Here is a 26283-nt window from a genome sequence, read left to right as displayed (position 1 = left end):
CCCATAATCACCATTAAAACCTTGTTTAAAGTTTTTCAGCATGCACTGCAGTGGAGTAGGCTTTGACATTTTTCCTCCCACTTCCCCACTCACAGCTCGCTTTGACTTTTGCATCCACCCATCCGGGTCCTATTATGGGAGGTTCGGACACTGCTTAGGCAGGAGCGTGCCTTAATTCCTGTCACAGCTCACTGCAGCCGTGGAACTGGTCCTGTGGGCTGTATGCAGTGTCTTAGGTCTCGTTTTTCTCACACTTGCCTCGGAGCACACAGTCCATGCTAAGAGATCTGTGCCTCCCCACATCACGCGCCGCATTGGTCTCTCCCGAGACCGTCTCTTTCACACACTTTCACATACCTCCCCCATTCCTGAAACAGTTTTCCTTTCTGACGAACTTGTGAGCCCCACCCACATCTGGTGTCAGTTAGGGCATGAGTTTCATCTGGGTCAGTGGGCCTCTCCTGGTGTTCCCAACCTTCTTAGGTCGGACTAGTCATCATGCCCTGGGAGGTAATCAGGCTGCCCTTCCATCCTTACGGAACAGGTCTTGCCTTATGGCCCAAACCTTACCAAGGTTTAGATGTCTGTGCACTGCTTCCATGACTGTCCTGCAACACTTTCTACTGGTTCCACTTGCGCTGTCAGGAGAAGGCTCTGGAACATGGGAGGGCCATTCTCCTTCTGGGCTGAAACTCTCCTAGTGGTGCTAAGGACCCCAGGGCTCTAGCCCACAGGCAAAGGAGATAGAAAATCTGCCGTCTCCAATCCCGGACAATGCCCCCAGAACGGTTGCAGGGCAATCAAAGACTGGAGAGACCGAAAAAGGTTCCGGAGAGTCTATTAAGGTTGTCACTGGCTCGGCCAGACATATGTCCAAAAAGTCTGAGCCCCAAACAAAGGGCTTTTCCTACTTTTAAACGTCTTAAAGGAAGGAACTGCATGAGGCGGGAAGCAAGTTACAGAAGTGAGAAGCAAACGCAGTTTGCTGTATCAAGCACTACAACATTTCTTACATCTTCAGAAAAACATATCTTGCAGCCTAAACTTACAGGTCTTGTGACCCTGCAGCCATGCTAGGGAGGTAAGCAGGAACTTGCTGGGCCTGTAATAAACTTTGAGGAATGTGGAGTTGGGGAGTATAGATAAGGTCCACTGATCACAACGAGAAGACAGGCTGTAAATGTTCTCTTTTAACTTGAGTGTGAGGGGCGGGGAGGGGGGGTCACACTTTGCAGCAACTTCAAGAGGATTTTAAAGTTTCCATTACTACTATTATTAGGTTATAGTTGATTCCTTCTTCACTCGATGTTCTGTGAAGGTGCTCTGTAGATAGGATTAACATTTATGGCCAGGCACAGTGGCTCATGTCTTTAATCACAGCACTTTGGGAGGCCAACGCAGGTGGATTACTTGAGGTTAGGAGTTTGAGACAAGCCTGGCCAACATGATGAAAACCTTTTTTTTTTTTTTTTTTTTTCCATTTTTGAAACAGAGTCTTGCTGCGTCACCCAGGCTGGTGTGCGGTGGAGTGGCGTGATCTTGGCTCACTGCAACCTCTGTCTCCTGGGTTCAAGCGATTCTCCAGCCTCAGACTCCCAAGTAGCTGGGGCTACAGGCACACACCACCTTGCCCAGCTAATTTTTATATTTTTATTAGAGAGAAGTTTTCGTCGTGTTAGCCAGGCTGGTCTTGAACTCCTGACCTCAAGTGATCTGCCTGCCTCAGCCACCCAAAATGACTGGGATTACAGGCATAAGCCACCACACCCAGCCATGAAACCCCATTTCTACTAAAAAAAAAAAAAAAAAATTTAGCCAGGCAAGGTGGCACGTGCCTGTAGTCCCAGCTGCTTGGGAGGCAGAGGCACAAGGGTCGCTTGAACCTGGCAGGTGGAGGTTGCAGTGAGCCAAGATCACACCGCTGCACTCCAGCCTGAGCAGCAAAGCAACACTATCTCAAAAAAAAAAAAAAAAAGGATTAATGTAATTAACTGACTTTATAGAGATCACCCTTTGTAATCTATTTGGTATCATATTATATTTTATAATAGAATTTTTATGGCTCTGTCTCATACATTTAATTGAGTCATTTTGAGTTAATTTTTGTACATTGTGTGAGAATATCCATTTTGCATAAGGATATTTGATTATTCCAGCATCATTTATATAAAACTGTTATTCTTCCCATCTTGGCAACTGTGTCAACAATTAATTTGTAATCTATGTGTGGATGCATTTATAGATTCTTTTATCCTACTCCTGTATATAGTTTTTCTTACACCAATTCTACACAGCCTTGGTCACTATAACTTTATAGTAAGTTTTAACTCCACCTTTTTTGTGGAGTTACATTCTAATAGTATGTATTCTATTCTAATAGAATAGTATCTCTATTCTAATAATATGGTATTACATTGCTTGATTTTTCACATGTAAACCTACTGGCTTTCTGAGATAAATCCTCATTTTTCTTGGTGCATAATTATTATATATTGCTGGGTTTGGCATGCTGATGTGTTCTTAAGGATTCTGTTGTCTATACTCAAGGGAGGTGTTTTTTTCAGTGATATATTTTACTGGCTTTCACTGGTGTTAGAGTATTTGGCTTTCTGAAATGACTTAGTAAAGGTCTGTCCTGCTGTATATCCTGAAAAGATTTTTGTAAGATTAGTATAATTTCTTCCTAAAATGTTGTTTGTAGGATCTCTGGCAGTATAATCTCTTTTCTTTCTACTTTGCCAAGTTTATATTTTCTGTTATGATGTATTTAGGTGAAGGTTTTTTTTTTTTTTTTTTTTTTGAGACGGAGTCTCTCTCTGTCGCCCAGGCTGGAGTGCAGTGGCGCAATCTCGGCTCACTGCAAGCTCCGCCTCCCGGGTTCACCCCATTCTCCTGCCTCAGCCTCTCCGAGTAGCTGGGACTACAGGCGCCCGCCACCACGCCCGGCTAATTTTTTTGTATTTTTAGTAGAGACGGGATTTCACCGTGGTCTCGATCTCCTGACCTCGTGATCCGCCCACCTCGGCCTCCCAAAGTGCTAGGATTACAAGCATGAGCCACCGCACCCGGCCGGATGAAAGTTTTTTTTAAGTGTTGTCGATCCTTTCAAAGACCAGTTGTATATATTTTTTAACAAATTTTTTCCACTGGTTTTGTGTTTCCTATTTCAGTAATTTTTTTTTCCTTCTTACCTGTGTTATTTATTCCCTTGTATTTATTTTTGGTTTGATATTCTCTTCACAACATCTTAAATTGATGTTTTATCTTTTGGATCTTAGACCTTTATTCTTTGATAACCTAAGTGCTTGAAACTATAAAATCTTCTAAGTATTGCATTAAACTAAATTTTGATATGGTATGCTTTTATCTTTATCAAGTTCAAAGAATTCTCTAATTTATTTTGTCATTTCTTAACTTGGCCCATAGGAAATTTCGATTTCTGTTTAGTTTTCACACATTTGGGTATTTATAGGATTTTATGTTTTTGATATTTGATGTAATTCTTTTTTCAGAAAACGTACTTTCTATGATTTCAGTTCTTTTAGTTTTATTGAGAGTTTTTTTGCATAGTCTGTGGCTTATTGTGAATGATATTCCCTGTAATAAATATACTTCATGTATTAAGTATAATAACCATACGTGTTTTTCCACATCTAAATTTTGAGATACACTTTTATTCAGCTAAAAATGTATGTCAGAATTGAACAATTTAAACTTTAAAAAGCCTAATGTGAAGAAAATTGTTCACATATTAGTAAATCAAATTAAGCAGGCAGGTTAGATCATTTTCTCTAAAAATACTAACTACTTTAATCTGTTGATTATGGGAACTTTTAAATGATTTTGAGATTTGGCTTAAATTATGTTACACAAAATTTAGTTTATTGATGATGGCTTCCTTAACATTTTAATCCTCAAGAGTTTTCTGTATATGCATTTGAGCTCCCGTGATCCCATGATATTAGATTTCAATTTTCTTTTTCTTTTTTTTTTTTTAGGGGCTTCATAAAAGTCAGAGTTCATGTTTGTCAGGACCTAATGAAGAACAACCTCTGTTTTCCACTGGGTCAGCCCAGTATCACCAGGCAACTAGCACTGGTATTAAGAAGTCGAATGAACATCTCACTCTGCCTAGTAATTCAGTACCACAGAGGGATGCTGACAGTCACCTCTCCTCTCATACTGCTACCTCAGGTGGACAACAAGGCATTATTTTTACCAAAGAGAGCAAGTCTTCAAAAAATAGATCCTTGGTGCCTGAAACAAGCAGGCATACTGGAGACACATCTAATGGCTGTGCTGATGTCAAGGGACTTACTAATCATGTTCATCAGTTGATAGCAGATGCCGTTTCCAGTCCTAACCATGGAGATTCACCAGATTTATTAATTGCAGACAATCCTCAGCTCTCTGCTTTGTTGATTGGAAAAGCCAATGACAATGTGGGTACTGGAACCTGTGACAAAGTCAATAGTATTCACGTAGCTGTTCATACAAAGACTGATCATTCTGTTGCCTCTTCACCCTCTTCAGCCATTTCCACAGCAACACCTTCTCCTAAATCCACTGAGCAGACAAGCATAAACAGTGTTACTAGCCTTAACAGTCCTCACGGTGGATTACACACAGTCAATGGAGAGGGGCTGGAGAACTCACAGAGCTCTACAAAAGTAGACCTGCCTTTAGTTAGCCACAGATCTACTTCTCAGATCATACCATCAATGTCAGTGTCTATATGCCCCAGTTCAACAGAAGTTCTGAAAGCATGCAGGTTAGTGTGGGAAAATTCATCACAAAATGAAAATGGTCAACTACTGGCCAGATGAGACAACTAAAATGTGGTGTGATATGTTAAGAAATGTAGCATGCTCAAAAGATTTATAGAGTCACTCATATAAAACAACGTCATAAGGAAATTTATTATGTTGAAAGTTGTGAGTTTTTTTTTTAAGTTCTGGTATATATGTGCAGAACGTGCAGGTTTGTTACATAGGTTTACATGTGCCATGGTGGTTTGCCTCACCTGTCAACCCGTAATCTAGATTTTAAGTCCCGCATGCATTAGGCATTTGTCCTAATGCTCTCCCTCCCCTTGCCCCCAGCCTTTCACAGGCCCTGGTGTGTAATGTTACCCTCCCTACGTGCATGTGTTCTGATTGTTCAGCTCCCACTTAGGAGTGTAAACAATGCGGTGTTTGTTTTCTGTTCCTGTGTTAGTTTGCTGAGAGTGATGGCTTCAGGCTTCATCCATGTCTCCACAAAGGACATTAACTCATACTTTTTATGGCTGCATAGTATTCCATGGTGTGTATGTGCCACATTTTCTTTATCTAGTCTATCACTGATGGGCATTTGAGTTGCTTCCAAGTCTTTGCTATTGTAAATAGCACTGCAATAATGTGTGCACGTGTCTTTATAGTAGAATGATTTATAATCCTTTGGGTATATACCCAGTAATAGGATGGCTGGGTGAAATGGTATTTCTGGTTCTAGATCCTTGAGGAATCGCCACACTGTCTTACACAATGGTTGAACTAATTTACATTCCCACGAACAGTGTAAAAGCGTTGTATTTCTCCACAGCCTCGCCAACATCTGTTGTTCCTGACCTCTTAATGATCATCATTCCTACTGGTGTGATATGGTACCTCATTGTGGTTTTGATGTGCATTTCTCTAATGACCAGTGATGATGAGCTTCTTTTCATGTTTGTTGGCAGCATAAATATCTTCTTTAGGGAAGTTTCTGTTCATATCCTTTGCCCAATTTTGATGGAGCTTTTTGTTTTTTTCTTATAAATTTGTTTTAAGTTCCTTGTGAGAAGTGTTCATACCTTTTGCCCACTTTTTGATGAGGCTGTTTTTTCTTGTAAATGTGTTTTCATTCCTTGTAGTTTCTGGATGTTAGACCTTGGTCAGATGGAAAGATTGCAGAAATTTTCTCCCATTCTGTAGATTGCCTGTTCACTCTGATGATAGTTTCTTTTGCCGTGTGTTGGGGTCCAGCCTCATCACCACCCATGGGTACCCGAAGTTCGATGGCGACAAAGAAATGAGAAGAGTCAAGTTAAGAGTTCATAAAGGTGGGAGCCAGGGGGCCAGTGCAAAATGTGGAGGCTGCAAAGGCTTAGAGTTCTGGGCTCCACCCTGTTGAGTACAGTCACTTAGATCTAACAAGCAGATGTTCAGGGCAAAATGGTGAAAGGGAGGCAGTGCGTCATACATGTAATCTTACAGCAGTGGCAGTGTAAGTGAATCTCTTTTGTGCTGAATCAGCATATCTTTAACTTATGGAAGAGCAGTGGTGGGAGCAGGCTTTACTAGGAGGCTGCATGTCCGGCCACATTCCAGTGCTTCAAAGGAGTGTCTCTCCTTGAACACAGTGTTCCTAGATAAGAGAGCAGGTCTTGCTCAGAGCATGGGAACATAATGGCGATAAGAAGGCTTTCCTCCTCAGAGTCCTCTTGTGGCTTTACACAACTTATTGTCCCATATTTTTATGGCCAGTTTATACAGGCACTCCATAAGCCTTTCCCCTACCAGCTATGCAGAAGCTGTTTAGTTTAATTAGATCCCATTTGTCAATTTTGGCTTTTGTTGCATTTGCTTTTAATGTTTTAGTCACGAAGTCTCTGCCCATGCCTATGTCCTGAAAGGTATTGCCTGGTTTTTCTTCTAGGGTTTTTATGGTTTTAGGTTTTACATTTAAGTTTTAATACATCTTGAGTTAATTTTTGTGTAAGGTGTAAGGAAGGGGTACAGTTTCTGTTTGCTCCATGTGGCTAGGCAGTTTTTCCAACACCATTTATTAAATAGGAAATACTTTCCCCATTGCTTATTTTTCACAGATTGTCAAAGATCAGATGGTTGTAGATGTGTGGTGTTTTTTCTGAGGCCTCTGTTCTGTTTCATTGCTCTATATATCTGTTTTGGTACTGGTACTGTGCTTTCACTACTGTAGCTCTGTAGTATAGTTTGAAGTCAGGTAGTGTGATGCCTCCGGGTTTGTTCTTTTTTCTTAGCATTGTCTTAGTTATGTGAGCTCTTTTTTTTATTCCATATGAAATTTAAAGTGGTTTCATCTAAGTTGGTGAAGAAAGTCAATGGTAGCTTTATGGGTACAGCATTGAATATGTAAATTACTTTGGGCAGTTTGGTCATTTTCACTGTATTGGTTCTTCCTATCCATGAGCATGGAATGTTTTTCCATTTGTTTGTGTCCTCTCTTATTTCCTTGACCCGTGGTTTGTAGTTCTCCTTGAAGTGGTGCTCGTAAGTTGTATTCATAGGTATTTAATTCTCTGTAGCAATTGTGAATGGGAGTTCATGCATGATTTGGCTCTCTTTGTCTATTATTGGGGTATAGGAATGCTTGTGATTTTTGCACACTGATTTTGTATCCTGAGACTTTGCTGGAGTTGCTTATCAGCTTATAAGCAGTTTTGGGGCTGAGATGATGGGGTTTTCTAAATACACAATCATGTCATCTGCAGACAGAGACAATTTGACTTCCTCTCTTCCTATATGAATACCCTTTATTTCCTTCTCTTGCCTGATTGCCCTGGCCACAACTTCAAATACTGTGTTGAATAGGAGTGGTGAGAGAGGGCATCCTTGTCTTGTACTGGTTTTCAAAGGGAGTGCTTCCAGCTTTTGCACATTCCATATGATATTGGCTATGGGTTTGTCATAAATAGCTGTTATTATTTTGAGACGTGTTCCATCAATACCTAGTTTATTGAGAGTTTTTAGCTTGAAGGGATGTTGAATTTTATCAGAGGCTTTTTTTGCATATCTTGAAATAATCATGTGGGTTTTATCATAGGTTCTGTTTATGCGATGGATTACGTTTATTGATTTGTGTTATGTTGAACCAGGCTTTCATCCCAGGAATGAAGCCAACTTGATTGTGGTGGGTAAGCTTTTTGATGTGCTGCTGGATTCAGTTTGCCTGTATTGAGGATTTCTTAATCGATGTTCATCAGGGATATTGGCCGGATTTTTTTTTCTTGTGTCTCTGCCAGGTTTTGGTATCAGGATGATGCTGGCCTCACAAAGTGAGTTAGGGAGGAGTCCCTATTTTTTTATTGTTTGAAATAGTTTCAGAAGGAATAGTACCAGCTCCTTTTTGTACGTCTGGTAGAATTTGGCTGTGAATCCTGGTCCTTGGCCTTTTTTGATTGGTAGGCTATTTATTACTGCCTCAATTACAGAATTTGTTATTGTTCCATTCAGAGATCGGAGTTCTGCTGGTTTAGTCTTGGGAGACTGTATGTGTCCAGGAATTTATCCATTTCTTCTAAATTATCTTGAAGTGCATTTTCCAACTTGGTTCCATTCTTTCCATCAATTCCAGCTATACCAGTCAATCGTAGATTTGGTCTTTTCACATAGTCCCATTTTTTTAAGGCTTTGTTCATTCCTTTTTATTCTTTTTTATCTAATAGTGTCTTCACCCCTATTTCAGTAAGCTGATCTTCAATCTCTGGTATCTTTCTTTCGATTGATCAATTCAGCTATTGATTCTTCTGTATGCTTCACAAAGTCCTCATGCTGTGTTTTTCAGCTCCATCAGGTCATTTATGTTCCCCTGTAAACTGGTTATTCTAGTTAGCATTTCCTGTAATCTTTCATTAAGGTTCTTAACTTCCCTGCATTGGGTTAGAACATGCCCCTTTAGCGCAGATGAGTTTGTTATTAACCACCTTCCAAAGCCTACTCTGTCAAATTGTCAGTCTCATTTTCCATCCAGTTTTGTGCCCATGCTGTAGAAGAGTTGTGATCCTTTGGAGATAACAGGCATTCTGGTTTTTAGAATTTTCAGCATTTTTGCACTGGTTTTTCCTCATCTTCGTGGATTTATCTACCTTTGCTCTTTGAGGCTGTTTGGATGGGGCTTTTGTGTGGAGGTCCTTTTTATTGATGATGTTCTTGCTCTTTGTTGGTCTTTCTTCTAATAGGCCTATCTTCTGCAGGTCTTCTGCAGTGTTCAGGAGATTCACTCTACACCCTTTTTGCCTGGGTATCAGGTGCAGGCCGCAGAACAGCAAAGATTGCTGCCTTCGTCCTAGAGGGGCACTGGCTTGATGCCAGCTGGATCAGGCCTGTGTGAGGTGTCTGTTGACCCCTATTTGGGAAGTCTCTCCCAGTCAGGAGGCATGGGTGTCAGGGTGTCACCTAAGGAGGCAGTTTGTCCTATAGCAGTGCTTAAGCCTTGTGCTGGGAGAATCCTTTTTGTCAGCTCTTCAGAGCTGTCAGACATGAAAGTTTAAGCCCGCTGAAGCTGTGCCCACAGCCACCCCTTCCCCCAGGTGTTCTGTCCCAGGGAGATGAGTTTTATCTGAAAGTGCCTGAGTGCAGCAGCTGCCTCTCTCAGAGATGCCCTCCCAGTGAGGAGGAATCTTGAGAGGCGGTCTGGCCCTAGCCTCTTGGCTGCGCTGTGATGAATTCCACTCAATCCAAACCGCCTGGCCTCCTTAGCACTGCTAAAGGGAAAACTGCCTGCTGAAGCCCCAGTAAAGCAGATGCCTATCCCTGTACCAAGCTTAGTCATTCCCAGGTTGACTTCAGACTGCTCTGCTGGCAGTGAGAATTTCAAGCCAGTAGATCTTAGTTTGCTGGGCATTGCTGAGTGAGACCAATTGGCTGCCTAGCTTCAGCTCCTTTTCCAGTGGAGTGAATGGTTCTGTTTCTCTTGGGTTTTGAGCACCAATGGGGTGTGAAGAAGACTCCTGCAACTAGCTCGGTGTCTGCCCAAACAGCTGCTCAATTTTGTGCTTGAAACCTAGGAGCCTCATCATTATAGGCACACGAGGGAATATCCTGATCTGCGGATTGCAAAAACTGGTAAAATTATAATATTCAGGCCAGGTAGCACAGTCCCTCATGGCTTCCCTTGGCTGAGGGAGGGAGGTCCCTGGGCTGTTTGCACTTTGAGTGGGGTGGTGCCCCCACCCTGCTTCTGTTTGCCCTCTGTGGGCTGTACCCACTGTCTTACCAGTCCCAGTGAGATGAACTGGGTACCTCAGTTGGAAATGCAGAAATCACCCTCCTTCTGTGTTGGTCTTGCCGGGAGCTGCAGACTGGAGCTTTTCCTATTCAGCCATTGTGGAAACACTGTGGTTTTATCTTATCACTGTATTAGAAATGGAAAACATTTTTCTGTGAACTGCTTTATCTGCGAGATTATGTCTTTGTCTAGTGTTACAAACCTTTATTGGTTATTAGGATTGTCAATTTCTGTGTGATAGACCTCATTCTGGGAATTGAAAGAGAATAGGGGAAGTCGTTACATAGCGAACAGCAAAGCCTGGAATAGCCTATTGTTTGTTTTGTTTTTAGTTAGAGCTGTAGAATGTTAAGAGTAGGAATAGGCCTTACTGATTATTAAGGCTAGTCTTTGCTTACATTTGAGAAAACATTTTGTCAGACTCTAGAAGTTATATAGTTTCCAGGAGATGCAGGGAGAATGCAGGCAATGATAGACTCAGCCAGTCTGGTGAGACTTGCTATATTGTGCTATTCTTTTAAGCAATGGGGATTCACATGTTTGTTTAAAAATTGGTTTTCATTCCCTTCCTACAAAAAAGAATCAGGAACACTTTCTTTGATATTAAGCCAACACATTGATTCCCCCAAAGAGCCTAATCCACCTTTTTAAAAAAACAGCTTTATTGAGATATAATTCACATACTATACGGTTTGGTCATTTAGTGTTTACAGTTCATTTGGTTTTAGCGGATTACCAGATGTGTGCAGTCATTATCACAGTCTGTTTTACAGCGTTTGTACTACCTCAAAAACAAACCTGACATAGACTTTAAACACAATAAAATTAAATCTTAACAAGTTGTCTTAACTCTTATAAATGTTCTGTATAGAATAGTATAAAATATAAGTGAAAGTCATTTCCCATGCCAAAAACATACTGTATTCTATATTTTTAGTACTTAAACTTCTAAATTTTAACAATAATATATTGGTTTTATTAGATTCATAAAAGAGCTTTCTGAAATTAGATGCAAATTAACAGAAGATAAATACCCTATAACTAGACAATCTAAACATTATTTTTAATCTACTTTGGTCATTTTATTAAAAAGTTTTTAAACTACAAATTTGAAAACAATTTTTGCCTAATGATTATATAACACTTTTCCTGGTACTGTGAGATCTTAAGATGTTACATGTTTCTTCTCTATGACTGTATCTAAGCATTGATTAGACTCTCAGACATTTAGATTGTTTTATTAGAAACCATCGTGTGTCAGCTATTAAATATATGTTAACTGATCACCTTCTAAGATGAAATCAAAATTTCTTGCTTTTATATAATTTATGGTTGCAACAACCTTGGGGAGCAGTAATGCAGTAGTGATGATAATTTTTTTTGCAAAATAACAAATAAATTGGTATGTTTTATATTTCTTAAGGGACTATAGATTTTAATCTTCTATCTCATTTTGAGGTGTATATAAAAAATCACTTTATAGTAAAATGCATTCTTAAAGAGTTATTTTTGGGTTAGACATGGTAAAAGGACTTTACCTTACCAGAAATGGATAATTTTAACTTTAAAAGCTGTAAATAGTGTATCTTTAAAATATTGTAAGTATCTGTGGCTGAAAGAATATTCCAATAAATGTAGCTTCCAATTTGCTATTGAAGGTAACATACCAAAAAGAAAACAGGAGAGAAATTAAGAAAGAAAAAGAAAACAATCACAGAAAGAAAGAGAAGAAAAGGATGGATTCTAAAGTTGGGAATAAAATTTTTCTGAGTTGTAGAGAAAAAGCCAGAATGAGAAATGATAGTTTCTGTGTGCACACCAATTCAGTCAGTTGATAATAGCATCTATGTTGGGGAGGAAACTGAGATTCAACTAAATTAAGTGATATTATGTGTCAGTGATTGAATCATGACTCTTTTGTTCATGCCTCATCTTGTTCTTTCTTTTTTCAGATTTAAGTATCTATATTTTCCATTGCTTTAGCTTCCTATGTATCCACTTTTTTTCTTTTATAGACTGTAGAAATTAACAACGACAGAATTCTACAGTAAATCCCAATTTCTTAGTCTCATTGTTTTGTTGTTGTTGTTTGTTTTGTTTTGTTTTATTATGTTTTTCAGACAGAGTTTTGTTTTTGTCACCCAGGCTGGAGTGCAGTGGCACTATCTCGGCTCACTGCAACCTCTGCCTCCCAAGTTCAAGCGATTTTCCCACCTCAGCCTCCCATGTAGCTGGGATTGCAGGCCCCCGCCACCACACCCACCTAATTTTGTGTTTTTGGTAGAGTTGGGGTTTCTGCATGGTGGTCACGCTGATCCTAAACTCCCAATCTCAGGTCATCCGCCCACCTCTGCCTCTCAAAGTGCTGGGATTACAGGCGTGAGCACTGCACCCTGCTTAGTCTCTTTTTTTATGGAGGTGGTTGTTTAAATAATTGTTAATACTACAAGAAATTAACATAAAGAAATTTCTAGTACAATTAAATACTTCACCAAATTAGTACAATTAAGTACTGATATAGTGAGAATACTTGACTTGTCTCTTCACCAAGTATATTCTATGTGTTTAAAACAGAAATTCTAAGGAGTTTATGAATTAGGTTCAATTCTGTATTTAAATTTAAAAGCTTAACATGTGTCATCTATAACTAAATTTATGGGTCATTATGCTTTGTGGAGAGAGACTGAAATCTAGATACTACTTTAGAATGTAATAGGTAGTTAAATGTGAATGTTTAATAGATATTTGCACATTTTTAATTTAAAAATTAGAGAAGTCAAATTTCTAACCTAATTCATAACTTTAAAATGCATGAGACCTTTTTAGTTGTTTAAAAAGGTTATACACCCTAGAGGATATTAAATATATATGTTGCCTTTCAAGGTTTCATTTTTATTAGTCCAACCACAGAGGCAAGACTTGAAAGTTTTTTTCTGTGTAGGAAAATAAAGCAAAACAAGCTTTTGCTTCAGCTTTTGTTATTCTATATATTGAAATAAAAACATAATTTATTCTGAAATAAACTCAGTTACTGATGTAATGTATTTTTTACTTTCAAAAATAGTTTCCAGATTTTTGTCTGAAATATTAACATTTTTAAGAGCTCATTTCCTTGATATTTTAATACGTTGATTATTTTAGAATTTTAATAATTAGGTGAGACAGCTTGAATAATTTGAAAGGCTTACCAATTTTCTGAATTTGTTAAAATATTAAGTGTTTAGGAATGTACTTATTTGCATACTAAAAGAAGAATTGGATTATGGAAGTAATTTTACCATTTTAAGAATTTATGTCAATAATTTAACAAATATACCTTTCATTAAAGGAAAAATCCAAATACTGTTAAGTAATAACTGCACAGTGTGACAACACAGAGCAACTACACATTTCACTTAAAATTATAAGATGTGAAAGGTTAGTAAATGGAGTCTCATTGAGTATTAGCTAATTCCACAGAAAACAAGTCTTGAGGATGAAACTAACGAGCTTTCTGGATTTGAAAGTTGTCACAATGGTATTCTAGAAATAGTTACTAAGATCTGATGTCAGAAAGGAGATATACTATGATATTAAGGATATGTAAATCACTTTTTGATCAACTATTTTATCATTTTATGGAGAACATTTAATGGTGGCACATGTTAGAGAGAAATTTGAGTTTATATTAATGTTTGATATGAGAAAGCAAATTGGAAAATGAATAATGAGGAATTTTGTCAACACTTTATGGACTCTGTGTAGTATATTTTGTTTAGCTTATGCACTCTGTGGGTAGTATATTTTGTTTCGCTTTTATAACGCATCTGCTGAAATTTAATAGTCCTCAATTTTTTATTTAATGGATCTGAATATCTTACACTGTATTTTTGTGAATGCCTTATGCCTGACTTTTAATTCAGATTTTCTTTTTTTTTCTAGTTTTAAAATAAATATATAACTGATACATTTCTTCTGCTTTTTTTTTTTTAAGGAATCTAGGTAAAAATGGCTTATCTAGTAGCTGCATTTTGTTAGATAAATGTCCACCTCCAAGACCACCAACTTCACCATACCCACCCTTGCCAAAGGACAAGTTGAATCCACCCACACCTAGTATTTACGTGAGTCACCATTGAGTAACTTATAAATAAATTGAGAGTCTGAACTAATGTGTCTAATAAATTGAGAGTCTGAGCTAATGTGTCTTTTAGAAAATCGATGTATTTTTTAAACCAAGCCAGATTGCCTTAGGGAGCATAGACTTTACTCTCGCAGGTTTAATATTTCAGAAAAACATGTTTGTATTTCAGGGCACATAACAAATGAGTGCTCTTACTCTAAATGCTGCCCACCAACCTGGTTTTGAAAATAAAATTCTGTTGGAACACAACTATGCTTGTTTAGTTACTGTCTTTATGATTACATTTGCAATATATTGACAGAGTTTGCAAAAGGGACTAATTTGTCCATAAAGCCAAAAATATTTATTATCTGGCCTTTGACAGAAAAGGTTCTTGACCACTGAGTATGCAAACACATTTTCTCTAGAAAAATTAAGGTCTTCTCAAATATTGACTGGGATTATATGAGAGTAGCAAAAGATAATTGTTCCAGGGTCAGCTTTTAGTAAACATGGTTCTAAATCTGAATTCTGACACTGCTAGTTATGTATACCTGTTGAATGTTACATTTCCTTAATAAAGGAATTTTTTCTGGCTTCATAAAAACTGGTTGAGGATATAAAAGTGATTATGAATACATGTTATTTAAAAGTTTTACATAAATACATGTAGGTGTAAAATTTCCACTGGAATTTAAGTGGCTTTTTTACTATTTAGCAACATAAGCATTTGATAAAGCTGCTGTGGCTTTCATCAAAATGACTTTTATATATTTTTCCTTCTGAAGAGTTTGTGTCACCCAACTTTTTCATTCTCCTTCACCAGTTAAAAAATCTTAACCGAAAACATGAAGATACAGTAATTAGAATGATCTCGAAACAGATCTGTTAAGAGAGGATTTTGGAGATACTGCCCTTTTTTTTGGACAGATGTTCAATCTTAATGTTTTACCTAGTTGAAATTTATTGACAATTGTATTAGAAGAGTCATGGAAGAGAGACTAAAAATAAGCCTTTCAGTTGAAACCTTGAGGCAATAAATACAAATGTAAGGTTTGCCTGTTGTGGTTCTTATTCTCTAAAAGTTTTGTTAGTAGTTTTTTTTTTTTTTTTTTTTTTTTTTTTAAGACGGAGTCTTGCTCTGTCCCCCAGGGTGGAGTGCAGTGGCGCGATCTCGGCTCACTGCAAGCTCCGCCTCCCAGGTTCAAGCCATTCTCTTGCCTCAGCCTCCCAAGTAGCTGGGACTACAGGCGCCCGCCAACACGCCCGGCTAATTTTTTGTATTTTTAGTAGAGACGGGGTTTCACCGTGTTAGCCTGGATGGTCTCGATCTCCTGACCTCGTGATCCGCCCGCCTCGGCCTCCCAAAGTGCTGGGATTACAGGCTTGAGCCACTGCGCCCGGCTTGTTAGTAGTTTTTAAAACAGTTTGATTTTAAACTTTCAATGTCACTTCTACCTGTTGTCTCATTTAAGAAGCAGTAGAAGATAACAAAAAATATGCTTGGGAAATACTTTTGACCAACTCAACTAATTTAAAAGAATTTTATGAATCACTATGGTATGAGAGATAGGTAGCAGTTTTAAAGTGAATCAAATTTAAAATGTAATTTTTAAAAGAGAGGCCTTTTTTTTAGCTATTACCTCCACACTTTCCTGACAAGACAAATGATACAATACTGTAATATGTAGCAACACAATATCAAAGGTTAGGATGCACTGCAGATTTTAAATAGCCAGGTTGATGGAAGAAAACTCAGAAATTTGAAGTATTGTATTTAGTCATTTTATTAAAGGCACAAATCTGAGGTATGTTTTGTCATTTATCTGAGACCTAACAAAATATTTTGCTTTTACAGTTGGAAAATAAACGTGATGCTTTCTTTCCTCCATTACATCAATTTTGTACAAATCCAAAAAACCCTGTTACAGTAATACGTGGCCTTGCTGGAGCTCTTAAATTAGGTAAGCTTAAAACCAAGATTGAATATATATTTTACTATCTTTAAACTTTTATAACATTGACAGAAACTCACTGATTTTTTTTCCCCAGCATTCTGAGTCTTTAATGCGTGTTATCTTTCTCACTCAATTTTATGTCTCTTATGCATGAGCAAGCATCTTTAGCACTGATGCAAGTGATAATACAGATTTCATATACAGATATATACAGATGATAACAGATATACATTTAGCTCCGTAAATAGTGGAGCGACGTTGAATAGAATGGAGGCAGGTTTGCCCTAAGCAGTACCCAGTTTGACCTTTCCCTTTAGCATAGTGATTTCAAGTACCCAAGATATTTTCCTTTCACATTTACCCCATTTTAAAAAAAAAAATCTTTTGGAGAAAGTACTTGAGAAGAAAATTAGTCTCCGGTGTGAGGTTTTGTCTGATCTTTCATGGCTAGGATGGTTTATTCCTATTATGAAAAATACTCAGCAATACTAGACTCCAGCAACAGGTTTACTATTGTTTTTGAAACATAATATTGTGGTGGATTTTTACTTTAGATTTAAATTTGGTATCATTATCCAACATACAATATTTAGGTTACATAGTTGAAGAAGTTCTGAGTATTAAATATAAGTAAAATTGGATTATGTTTATGAATGTTGCCACCCTCCACACCCTGATGTGATGGTTATAGCCAGAGCTTCAAGGACCTGCTGTGTAACTGATACCAAATGGCTTGGAACCCTCTTAAGGGAAACTGATAAAGTTTTTAAAAATACTTTGACATTTTAAGTGAACTGAATACAACTTTACTGATTAACCAAACTTATTATTTGTAAAGATCTTGGACTTTTCTCTACCAAAACTTTGGTAGAAGCTAACAATGAACATATAGTAGAAGTGAGGACACAGTTGCTGCAACCAGCAGATGAAAACTGGGATCCCACTGGAACAAAGAAAATCTGGCGTTGTGAAAGTAATAGATCTCATACTACAATTGCTAAATATGCACAATACCAGGCTTCCTCCTTCCAGGAATCATTGAGAGTAAGTTTTTCTTTCTTCCTTTTTTAATTTTTGCTATTTTTGAATAGTGCATATTACTTTCATAATTATTGTCTAGTGCATACTGTTAACGGTATGTTTTTAAAGTGCTCATAAATTATTAAACTTTTATTTTACTATTTTTTATTGTGTTTGAGACAGAGTCTCGTTCTGTCTTGCCCAGGCTGGAATGCAATGGTGTGATCTCAGCTCACTGCAGCCTCCGCCTCCTGGGTTCAAGCAATCCTCCCACCTCAGCCTCCCAAGTAGCTGGAATTACAGGCACCTGCCATCATACCCAACTAATTTTTGTATTTTTGTAGAGACAGGGTTTCACCATGTTGGCCAGGCTGGTCTTGAACTCCTGACCTCAGGTGATCCGCTTGCCTCAGTCTCCCAAAGTGCTGGATTACAGGTGTGAGCCACCATGCCTGGTAAACTTTTAAAAATGTAAGCAAAATTACAGTATATAAAGCACACATTGCTAATGGAGAAAGTTCCTATTTTACGTCTACCTTATTTTTGGAATTTTTTATTTTAATGATAAAGCTTACTTACTGTTTGCAGAATGATACTTAATATGAAGAAAATTATCTGGTCAGCTCAGGTATTCACTCAGCCATGAAAAGATGTTAGTATTTTACTTTATCTGGATAGTTTTCCTTTGGAAGCATTAGCAGTCTTCCTCTATTAATTGTTGTCTCTAAAAAAACTGTAGAAGAAATTCACAGAAATGTGTCAAAAATACATGGAAAACCGAAAAACAAAATCTTAAACAGGACAGTGGTTAGTAAAATACCTAATAGTAAATGAGGAGAAATAGAATTGTTAGAGATAAGAGTTTTTGAATTTTTTCAAAAAAATTAAGAAAATAGTTAAGCATTGCAACCACAATTATATTTCTCAAATATTGGTTTGAATTGTTTGTTAATATGGCCCCTTTAAATCACAAATTTGGCCAGGCGCAATGGCTCATGCCTGTAAAACCACCGATTTGGGAGGCTGAGGCAGGCAGATCACTTGGGGTCAGGAGTTCAAGACCAGCCTGGCCAACATGGTAAGACCCATCTCTACAAAAATACAAAAATTAGCCCTGTGTGGTGGCGGGTGCCTGTATTCCAAGCTGCTCTTAAGTCTGAGGGAGGAGAATCACTTGAAACCAGGAGGCAGAGGTTGCAGTGAACTGAGATTGTGCCACTGCACTCCAGCCTGATTGACAGAGTGAGACTTCATCTCAAAAAAAGAAAATAAATGAAATTATAAATAAATTATAAAATCGAACTGCATTTTACTATATCAGATGAGAGAATGTAGAAAACTTACTTTTTTATAAAGCTGTTCATTAAAACTTAATGAAAGTTTTATGGCTGAAAAATACGTTGTTGAAAGTTTCAAATTTATAATTTGTTAATATCATTGACCTCCAGAAGATTTTTAAAATTCTGACCTCATTTTATGTTTTCATCACATTGATATCACAGGAATCTGATTCTGCTGTGAAAATAGTATATTTTTAGGATTTTCTATTATATGGTAAACAAAAATAATGATTTAACAATTTTTATTAAATTCAGTGGCATTGGGTGTTCCATGTTATTATGCAGCCAAAACCACTATGCATCTCGAGCACCTTTTTATCATCTGAAACTGAAACTCTGACCCCATGAAACAATAACTCATCATTAGTTAATGAACCATGAAAATCTGAGACAGGTCTCAGGTAATTTAGAAAGTTTATTTTACCAAGGTTGAGGATGAGTTCGTGTGACACAGCCTCCGGAAGTCCTGACGACGTGTCCCCAAGGTGGTCAGAGCACAGTTTGATTTTATACATTTTAGGGAGACAAAAGACATTAATCAACATATGTAAGATGAACATTGGTTCAGTTCAGAAAGGTGGGACAACTCAAAGTAGGGAGGGGTCTTCCAGGCCACAGGTAGGTAAGAGACAAATGGTTGTATTCTTTTGAGTTTATGATTGCCTCCAAAGGAGGCAATCAGATATACATTTGGCTCAGTAAATAGAGGGGTGACTTTAAAGAGAATGGAGGCAGGTTTGCCCTGAGCAGTACCCAGCTTGACCTTTCCCTTTAGCATAGTGATTTCATGTACCCAAGATATTTTCCTTTCACATTTCCCCCATTTAAAAAAAAAAAAAAAAAAATCTTTTGGAGAAAGCATTTGAGAAGAAAATGAGTCTCTGGTGTCAGGTTTTGTCTGATCTTTCATGTCTAGGATGGTTTATTCCTATTATTTAAAAATATTTCTCAATAATAGACTCTAGCAACAGGTTTACTATCGTTTTTGGAACATTTTTTTTCTTTCTCCTGTTTCCCATTAAAGACAAATCATGGTAGGATCTATTTTCTTTATTATATTCGGCCATATTATTTGTATAAAGTACCACAAGAATAGTTATTTTTCCAATAGGCTTCTTTTTTTAATTGGCTTCGACGGAACTTTGTTTCATAGAAGTAGTCTCAGCTAAGACTTTTTTAAAGCTGAGCCCAGCCATGGATTTGTACTATTAATACCTATGACTTGGTTGAATTCCTCTACTCTTGATTTTCCAAGATAAAGTTGGGTCTCCTAGGCCTGTCAGAAAGTGACATTCTTTACTTACTACAGGACAGTAATTCTCTACAGGTACCATGCAGACAAAAGTATGAGGCCAGATTTCCCAAGGGAATTTTATTGACTCCATAAGTCACATTTGACTCCTTAAAGGAAAGCACACCATTTCAGTCAAAGCCTTGGTAAAATAACCAGTTTCTTATGTTGTGTCCTCTTACAATGAAAACAGATTTTTATTTCACTTAGGCAAATAATTGTATTGCCATAATTGTTAAGAATGTTTTCAAATAGTTTTCAAATTTTGGAGAAATCAGATAGAAATTTGATGCAAATTTTCTTCATAAGAGTACTCAATTGTTAACTTGAAAGTTTCCTTGACTCTGAAAAACAAAGGATCAGCAATATTTTAAGCAAAAAGTTTAGAAGATTACTTCGAATTCTGTTAGTTTAGTCCATGCAGGTAATTCCTGTTCTACTTGATATTCACAAACATTTCAGCTCTCCATGAATCCTGAAAGTTTTTTCTGTATTCTCATGTCACAGTCTCCAAGTTATCAGAAACTTGCATTCAAGAGCACCTGTTAGAGTTTATAGCTGATTATAAAGCAACCTTCTAACGAGGACCAAATAAAGACAACAATTGTCTGTGGATGACTAAAAGTTTTAGAGGAGTCATATAGTCAAAGACACAATTGACAAGAAAATTTGTTATCTCTGTAGCACACAATAATTTAACATAACTATTATAATTGTTACTAATACTGTACATTGACACATAACAGAATTATAGGAGTTTCCCATAATTTTGGAACACCATAACAAACGCAGCCCCAAGAAAGCCAAGCACCATTTTATATTTGACAATGCTTCCTATATAATTTTTATGACAAATAAGCCAAATATGTCATTTTTGGATGTTAGGGAACCTATTAATATTTTAAAGGACTAGTCAGAAAAAGACAGAATTTATCATTTGATATTGGAAAATTTGTCAAATATTAAAGATTTAAAGTACTTGATACTACAAAATAGGATCAGAGGTCATTGCAAAATAAATCATTAATTTAACCAGAGTGATAACTCAAGAATTTAAAAAACAAAAACGTGAAAACCTTCATTATTTGATTAAGGATACTTAACTTTACAAACAATAAGCCCTTATAAAAACAGCATGAAAGGCCGGGCGCGGTGGCTCACGCTTGTAATCCCAGCACTTTGGGAGGCCGAGGCGGGCGGATCACGAGGTCAGGAGATCGAGACCACGGTGAAACCCCGTCTCTACTAAAACTACAAAAAATTAGCCGGGCGTGGTGGCGGGCGCCTGTAGTCCCAGCTACTTGGAGAGGCTGAGACGGGAGAATGGCGTGAACCCGGGAGGCGGAGCTTGCAGTGAGCCGAGACTGCGCCACTGCACTCCAGCCTGGGCGACAGAGCGAGACTCCGTCTCAAAAAAAAAAAAAAAACAGCATGAAAGCAGTTAATTTGTTATCCAAAATTTTATAAACAATCTGTAAAATTTTCATCTTGATCTTAAGATACAAATTCCATACTCCTTTATAATCTTTCTTAAGGAGTTGGTTAATGTTTCAATTAATCCTTGTTAATCCGACATAGGGCACACATGCTGGTCTTGTATCAGTGTGTCTTTGACATTAATGGTTAATTTATACAGGAACTGAATTTCTCATTTTTGTTTGTTTTATTATTCTTATTTTTATTATTATACTTTAGGTTTTAGGGTACATGTGCGCAATGTGCAGGTTTGTTACATATGTATCCATGTGTCATGTTGGTTTGCTGCACCCATTAAGTCGTCATTTAGCATAGGTATATCTCCTAATGCTGTCCCTCCCCCCACCCCCCACCCCACAGCAGTCCCCGGAGTGTGATGTTCCCCTTTATGTGTCCATGAGTTCTCATTGTTCAATTCCCACCTGTGAGTGACAACATGTGGTGTTTGGTTTTTTGTCCTTGCAATAGTTTACTGAGAATGATGTTTTCCAGTTTCATCCATGTCCCTACAAAGGACATGAACTCATCATTTTTTATGGCTGCATAGTATTCCATGGTGTATATGTGCCACATTTTCTTCATCCAGTCTATTGTTGTTGGAAATTTGGGTTGGTTCCAAGTCTTTGCTATTGTGAATAGTGCTGCAGTAAACATACATGTGCATGTGTCTTTATACCAGCATGATTTATAGTCCTTTGGGTATATACCCAGTAATGGGATGGCTGGGTCAAATGGTATTTCTAGTTCTAGATCCCTGAGGAATCGCCACACTGACTTCCACAATGGTTGAACTAGTTTACAGTCCCACCAACAGTGTAAAAGTGTTCCTATTTCTCCACATCCTCTCCAGCACCTGTTGTTTCCCGACTTTTTAATGATAGCCATTCTAACTCGTGTGAGATGGTATCTTACCGTGGTTTTGATTTGCATTTCTCTGATGGCCAGTGACAATGAGCATTTTTTCATATGTTTTTTGGCTGCATAAATGTCTTCTTTTGAGAAGTGTCTGTTCATGTCCTTCACCCGCTTTTTGATGGGTTTTTTTTTCTTGTAAATTTGTTTGAGTTAATTGTAGATTCTGGGTATTAGCCCTTTCTCAGATGAGTGTAGGTTGCGAAAATTTTCTCCCATTTTGTAGGTTGCCTATTCCCTCTGATAGTAGTTACTTTTGCTGTGCAGAAGCTCTTTAGTTTAATTAGATCCCATTTGTCAATTTTGGCTTTTGTTGCCATTGCTTTTGGTGTTTTAGACATGAAGTCCTTGCCCATGCCTATGTCCTGAATGGTATTGCCTAGGTTTTCTTCTAGGGTATTTATGGTTTTAGGTCTAACATGTAAGTCTTTAATCCATCTTGAATTAATTTTTGTATAAGGTGTAAGGAAGGGATCCAGTTTCAGCTTTCTACATATGGCTAGCCAGTTTGCCCACACCATTTATTAAATAGGGAATCCTTTTCCCATTTCTTGTTTTTGTCAGGTTTGTCGAAGATCAGATAGTTGTAGATATGTGGCATCATTTCTGAGGGCTCTGTTCTGTTCCATTGGTCTGTGTCTCTGTTGTGGTACCAGTACCATGCTGTTTTGGTTACTGTAGCCTTGTAGTATAGTTTGAAGTCAGGTAGCATGATGCCTCCAGCTTTGTTCTTTTGGCTTAGGATTGACTTGGCGATGCAGGCTCTTTTTTGGTTCCATATGAACTTTAAAGTAGTTTTTTCCAATTCTGTGAAGAAAGTCATTGGTAGCTTGATGGGGATGGCATTGAATCTATAAATTACCTTGGGCAGTATGGCCATTTTCACGATATTGATTCTTCCAACCCATGAGTGTTCTTCCATTTGTTTGTATCCTCTTTTATTTCATTGATCAGTGGTTTGTAGTTCTCCTTGAAGAGGTCCTTCACATCCCTTGTAAGTTGGATTCCTAGGTATTTTATTCTCTTTGAAGCAATTGTGAATGGGAGTTCACTCATGATTTGGCTCACTGTTTATTTATGATTGGTGTACAAGAATGCTTGTGATTTTTGTACATTGATTTTGTATCCTGAGACTTTGCTGAAGTTGCTTATCAGCTTAAGGAGATTTTGGGCTGAGACAGTGGGGTTTTCTAGATATACAATCATGTCTTCTGCAAACAGGGACAATTTGACTTCCTCTTTTCCTAATTGAGTACCCTTTATTTCCCTCTCCTGCCTGATTTCCCTGGCCAGAACTCCCAGCACTATGTTGAATAGGAGTGGTGGGAGAGGGCATCTCTGTCTTGTGCCAGTTTTCAAAGGGAATGCTTCCAGTTTTTGCCCATTCAGTATGATATTGGCTGTGGGTTTGTCATAGATAGCTCTTATTATTTTGAGATATGTCCCATCAATAGCTAATTTATTGAGAGTTTTTAGCATGAAGCGTTGTTGAATTTTGTCAAAGGCCTTTTCTGCATCTATTGAGATAATCATGTGGTTTTTGTCTTTGGTTCTGTTTATATGCTGGATTACATTTATTGCTTTGCGTATGTTGAACCAGCCTTGCATCCCAGGGATGAAGCCCACTTGATCATGGTGTATAAGCTTTTTGATGTGCTGCTGGATTCAGTTTGCCAGTATTTTATTGAGGATTTTTGCATCAATGTTCATCAAGGATATTGGTCTGAAATTCTCTTTTTTTGGTTATGTCTCTGCCAGGCTTTGGTATCAGGACGATGCTGGCTTCATAAAATGTGTTAGGGAGGATTCCCACTTTTTCTATCGATTGGAATAGTTTCAGAAGGAATGGTACCAGTTCCTCCTTATACCTCTGGTAGAATTCGGCTGTGAATCCATCAGGTCCTGGACTCTTTTTGGTTGGTAAGCTATTGATTATTGCCACAATTTCAGAACCTGTTATTGGTCTATTCAGAGATTCAACTTCTTCCTGGTTTAGTCTTGGGAGGGTGTATTTGTCGAGGAATTTATCCATTTCTTCTAGATTTTCTAGTTTATTTGCGTAGAGGTGTTTGTAGTATTCTCTGATGGTAGATTGTATTTCTGTGGGATCGGTGGTGATATCCCCTTTTTCATTTTTTATTGCATCTATTTGATTCTTCTCTCTTTTCTTCTTTATTAGTCTTGCTAGTGGTCTATCAATTTTGTTGATCTTTTCAAAAAAACAGCTCCTGGATTCATTAATTTTTTGAATTGTTTTTTGTATCTCTATTTCCTTCAATTCTGCTCTGATTTTAGTTATATCTAGCCTTCTGCTAGCTTTTGAATGTGCTTGCTCTTGCTTTTCTAGTTCTTTTAATTGTGTTGTTAGGGTGTCAATTTTGGATCTTTCCTGCTTTCTCTTGTGGGTATTTAGTGCTATAAATTTCCCTCTACACACAGCTTTGAATGTGTCCCAGAGATTCTGGTATGTTGTGTCTTTGTTGTCGTTGGTTTCAAAGAACATCTTTATTTCTGCCTTCATTTCATTATGTACCCAGTAGTGATTCAGGAGCAGGTTGTTCAGTTTCCATGTAGTTGAGCGGTTTTGAGTAAGTTTCTTAATGCTGAGTTCTAGTTTGATTGCACTGTGGTCTGAGAGACAGTTTGTTATAATTTCTGTTCTTTTACATTTGCTGAGGAGAGCTTTACTTCCAACTATGTGGTCAATTTTGGAGTAGGTGTGGTGTGGTGCTGAAAAAAATGTATATTCTGTTGATTTGGGGTGGAGAGTTCTGTAGATGTCTATTAGGTCCACTTCGTGCAGAGGTGAGTTCAATTCCTGGGTATCCTTGTTAACGTTCTGTCTCGTTGATCTGTCTAATGTTGACAGTGGGGTGTTAAAATCTCCCACTATTATTGTGTGGGAGTTTAAATCCCTTTGAAGGTCACTCAGGACTTGCCTTATGAAGTGCTTGCTTTATGGGTGCTCCTGTGTTGGGTGCATATATATTTAGGATAGTTAGCTCTTCTTGTTGAATTGATCCCTTTACCATTATGTAATGGCCTTCTTTGTCTCTTTTGATCTTTGTTGGTTTAAAGTCTATTTTATCAGAGACTAGGATTGCAAACCCTGCCTTTTTTTGTTTTCCATTTGCTTGATACATCTTCCTCCATCCCTTTATTTTGAGTCTATGTGTGTCTCTGCACGTGAGATGGGTTTCCTGAATACAGCACACTGATGGGTCTTGACTCCTTATCCAGTTTGCCAGTCTGTGTCTTTTAATTGGAGCATTTAGCCCATTTACATTTAAAGTTAATATTGTTATGTGTGAATTTGATCCTGTCATTATGATGTTAGTTGGTTATTTTGCTCGTTACTTTTTGCAGTGGCTGGTACCGGTTGTTCCTTTCCGTGTTTAGTGCTTCCTTCAGGAGCTCTTAGGGCAGGCCTGTTGGTGACAAAATCACTCAGCATTTGCCTGTCTGTAAAGTATTTTATTTGTCCTTCACTTACGAAGCTTTGTTTGGCTGGATATGAAATTCTGGTTTGAAAATTCTTTTCTTTAAGAATGTTGAATCCCAACGGTGCCTTTATTCAATTGAAATAGCATGATTTTCGGCCGGGCGCGGTGGCTCACACTTGTAATTCCAGCACTTTGGTAGGCCGAGGTGGGTGGATCACAAGGTCAGGAGATCAAGACCATGGTGAAACCCCGTCTGTACTAAAAAATACAAAAAATTAGCCAGGCGTGGTGGCGGGCGCCTGTAGTCCCAGCTACTCAGAGAGGCTGAGGCAGGAGAATGGCGTGAACCCAGGAGGCGGAGCTTGCAGTGAGCCGAGATTGGGCCACTGCACTCCAGCCTGGGCTACAGAGGAAGACTACATCTCAAAAAAAAAAAAAAAAAAAAAAGAATGTTGAATATCGGCCCCCACTCTCTTCTGGCTTGTAGAGTTTCTGCCGAGAGATCAGCTGTTACTCTGATCGGCTACCCTTTGTGGGTAACCCGACCTTTCTTGCGGGCCGCCCTTAACATTTTTTCCTTCATTTCAACTTTAGTGAATCTGACAATTATGTGTCTTGGAGTTGCTCTTCTCAACGAGTATCTTTGTAGCATTCTCTGTATTTCCTGAATCTGAATGTTGGCCTGCCTTTCTAGATTGGGGAAGTTCCCCTGGATAATATCCTGCAGAGTGTT

At 38.0% G+C, this 26283-nt stretch overlaps 1 protein-coding gene across 50 annotated transcripts in view; it reads left to right on the top strand.

The window, feature by feature from the left end:
* Nucleotides 1-26283, top strand: part of UTY (ubiquitously transcribed tetratricopeptide repeat containing, Y-linked) — a 267961-nt gene that overhangs the window by 147531 nt on the left and 94147 nt on the right. For 42 of the 50 annotated variants that reach the window (XR_010119798.1, XM_055269631.2, XM_063635455.1 and 39 more), the window contains 4 exons: nucleotides 3999-4771; nucleotides 13982-14111; nucleotides 15969-16074; nucleotides 16907-17112. Coding sequence is in view for 49 of the 50 variants with exons in the window: in XM_055269631.2 (XP_055125606.1) it covers nucleotides 3999-4771; nucleotides 13982-14111; nucleotides 15969-16074; nucleotides 16907-17112 (1215 nt within the window). In the remaining variant the exon portion in view is untranslated. Of the gene's footprint in view, nucleotides 1-3998; nucleotides 4772-13981; nucleotides 14112-15968; nucleotides 16075-16906; nucleotides 17113-17293; nucleotides 20856-26283 lie in introns of those variants that run through there. The other 8 variants (XM_063635479.1, XM_063635478.1, XM_063635476.1 and 5 more) reach the window with 2 other exon arrangements.

This window comes from Symphalangus syndactylus, chromosome Y (assembly GCF_028878055.3).
Source record: "Symphalangus syndactylus isolate Jambi chromosome Y, NHGRI_mSymSyn1-v2.1_pri, whole genome shotgun sequence".
Classification (NCBI taxonomy): domain Eukaryota; kingdom Metazoa; phylum Chordata; class Mammalia; order Primates; family Hylobatidae; genus Symphalangus; species Symphalangus syndactylus.
This window is presented reverse-complemented; position numbering and strand designations above follow the sequence as displayed.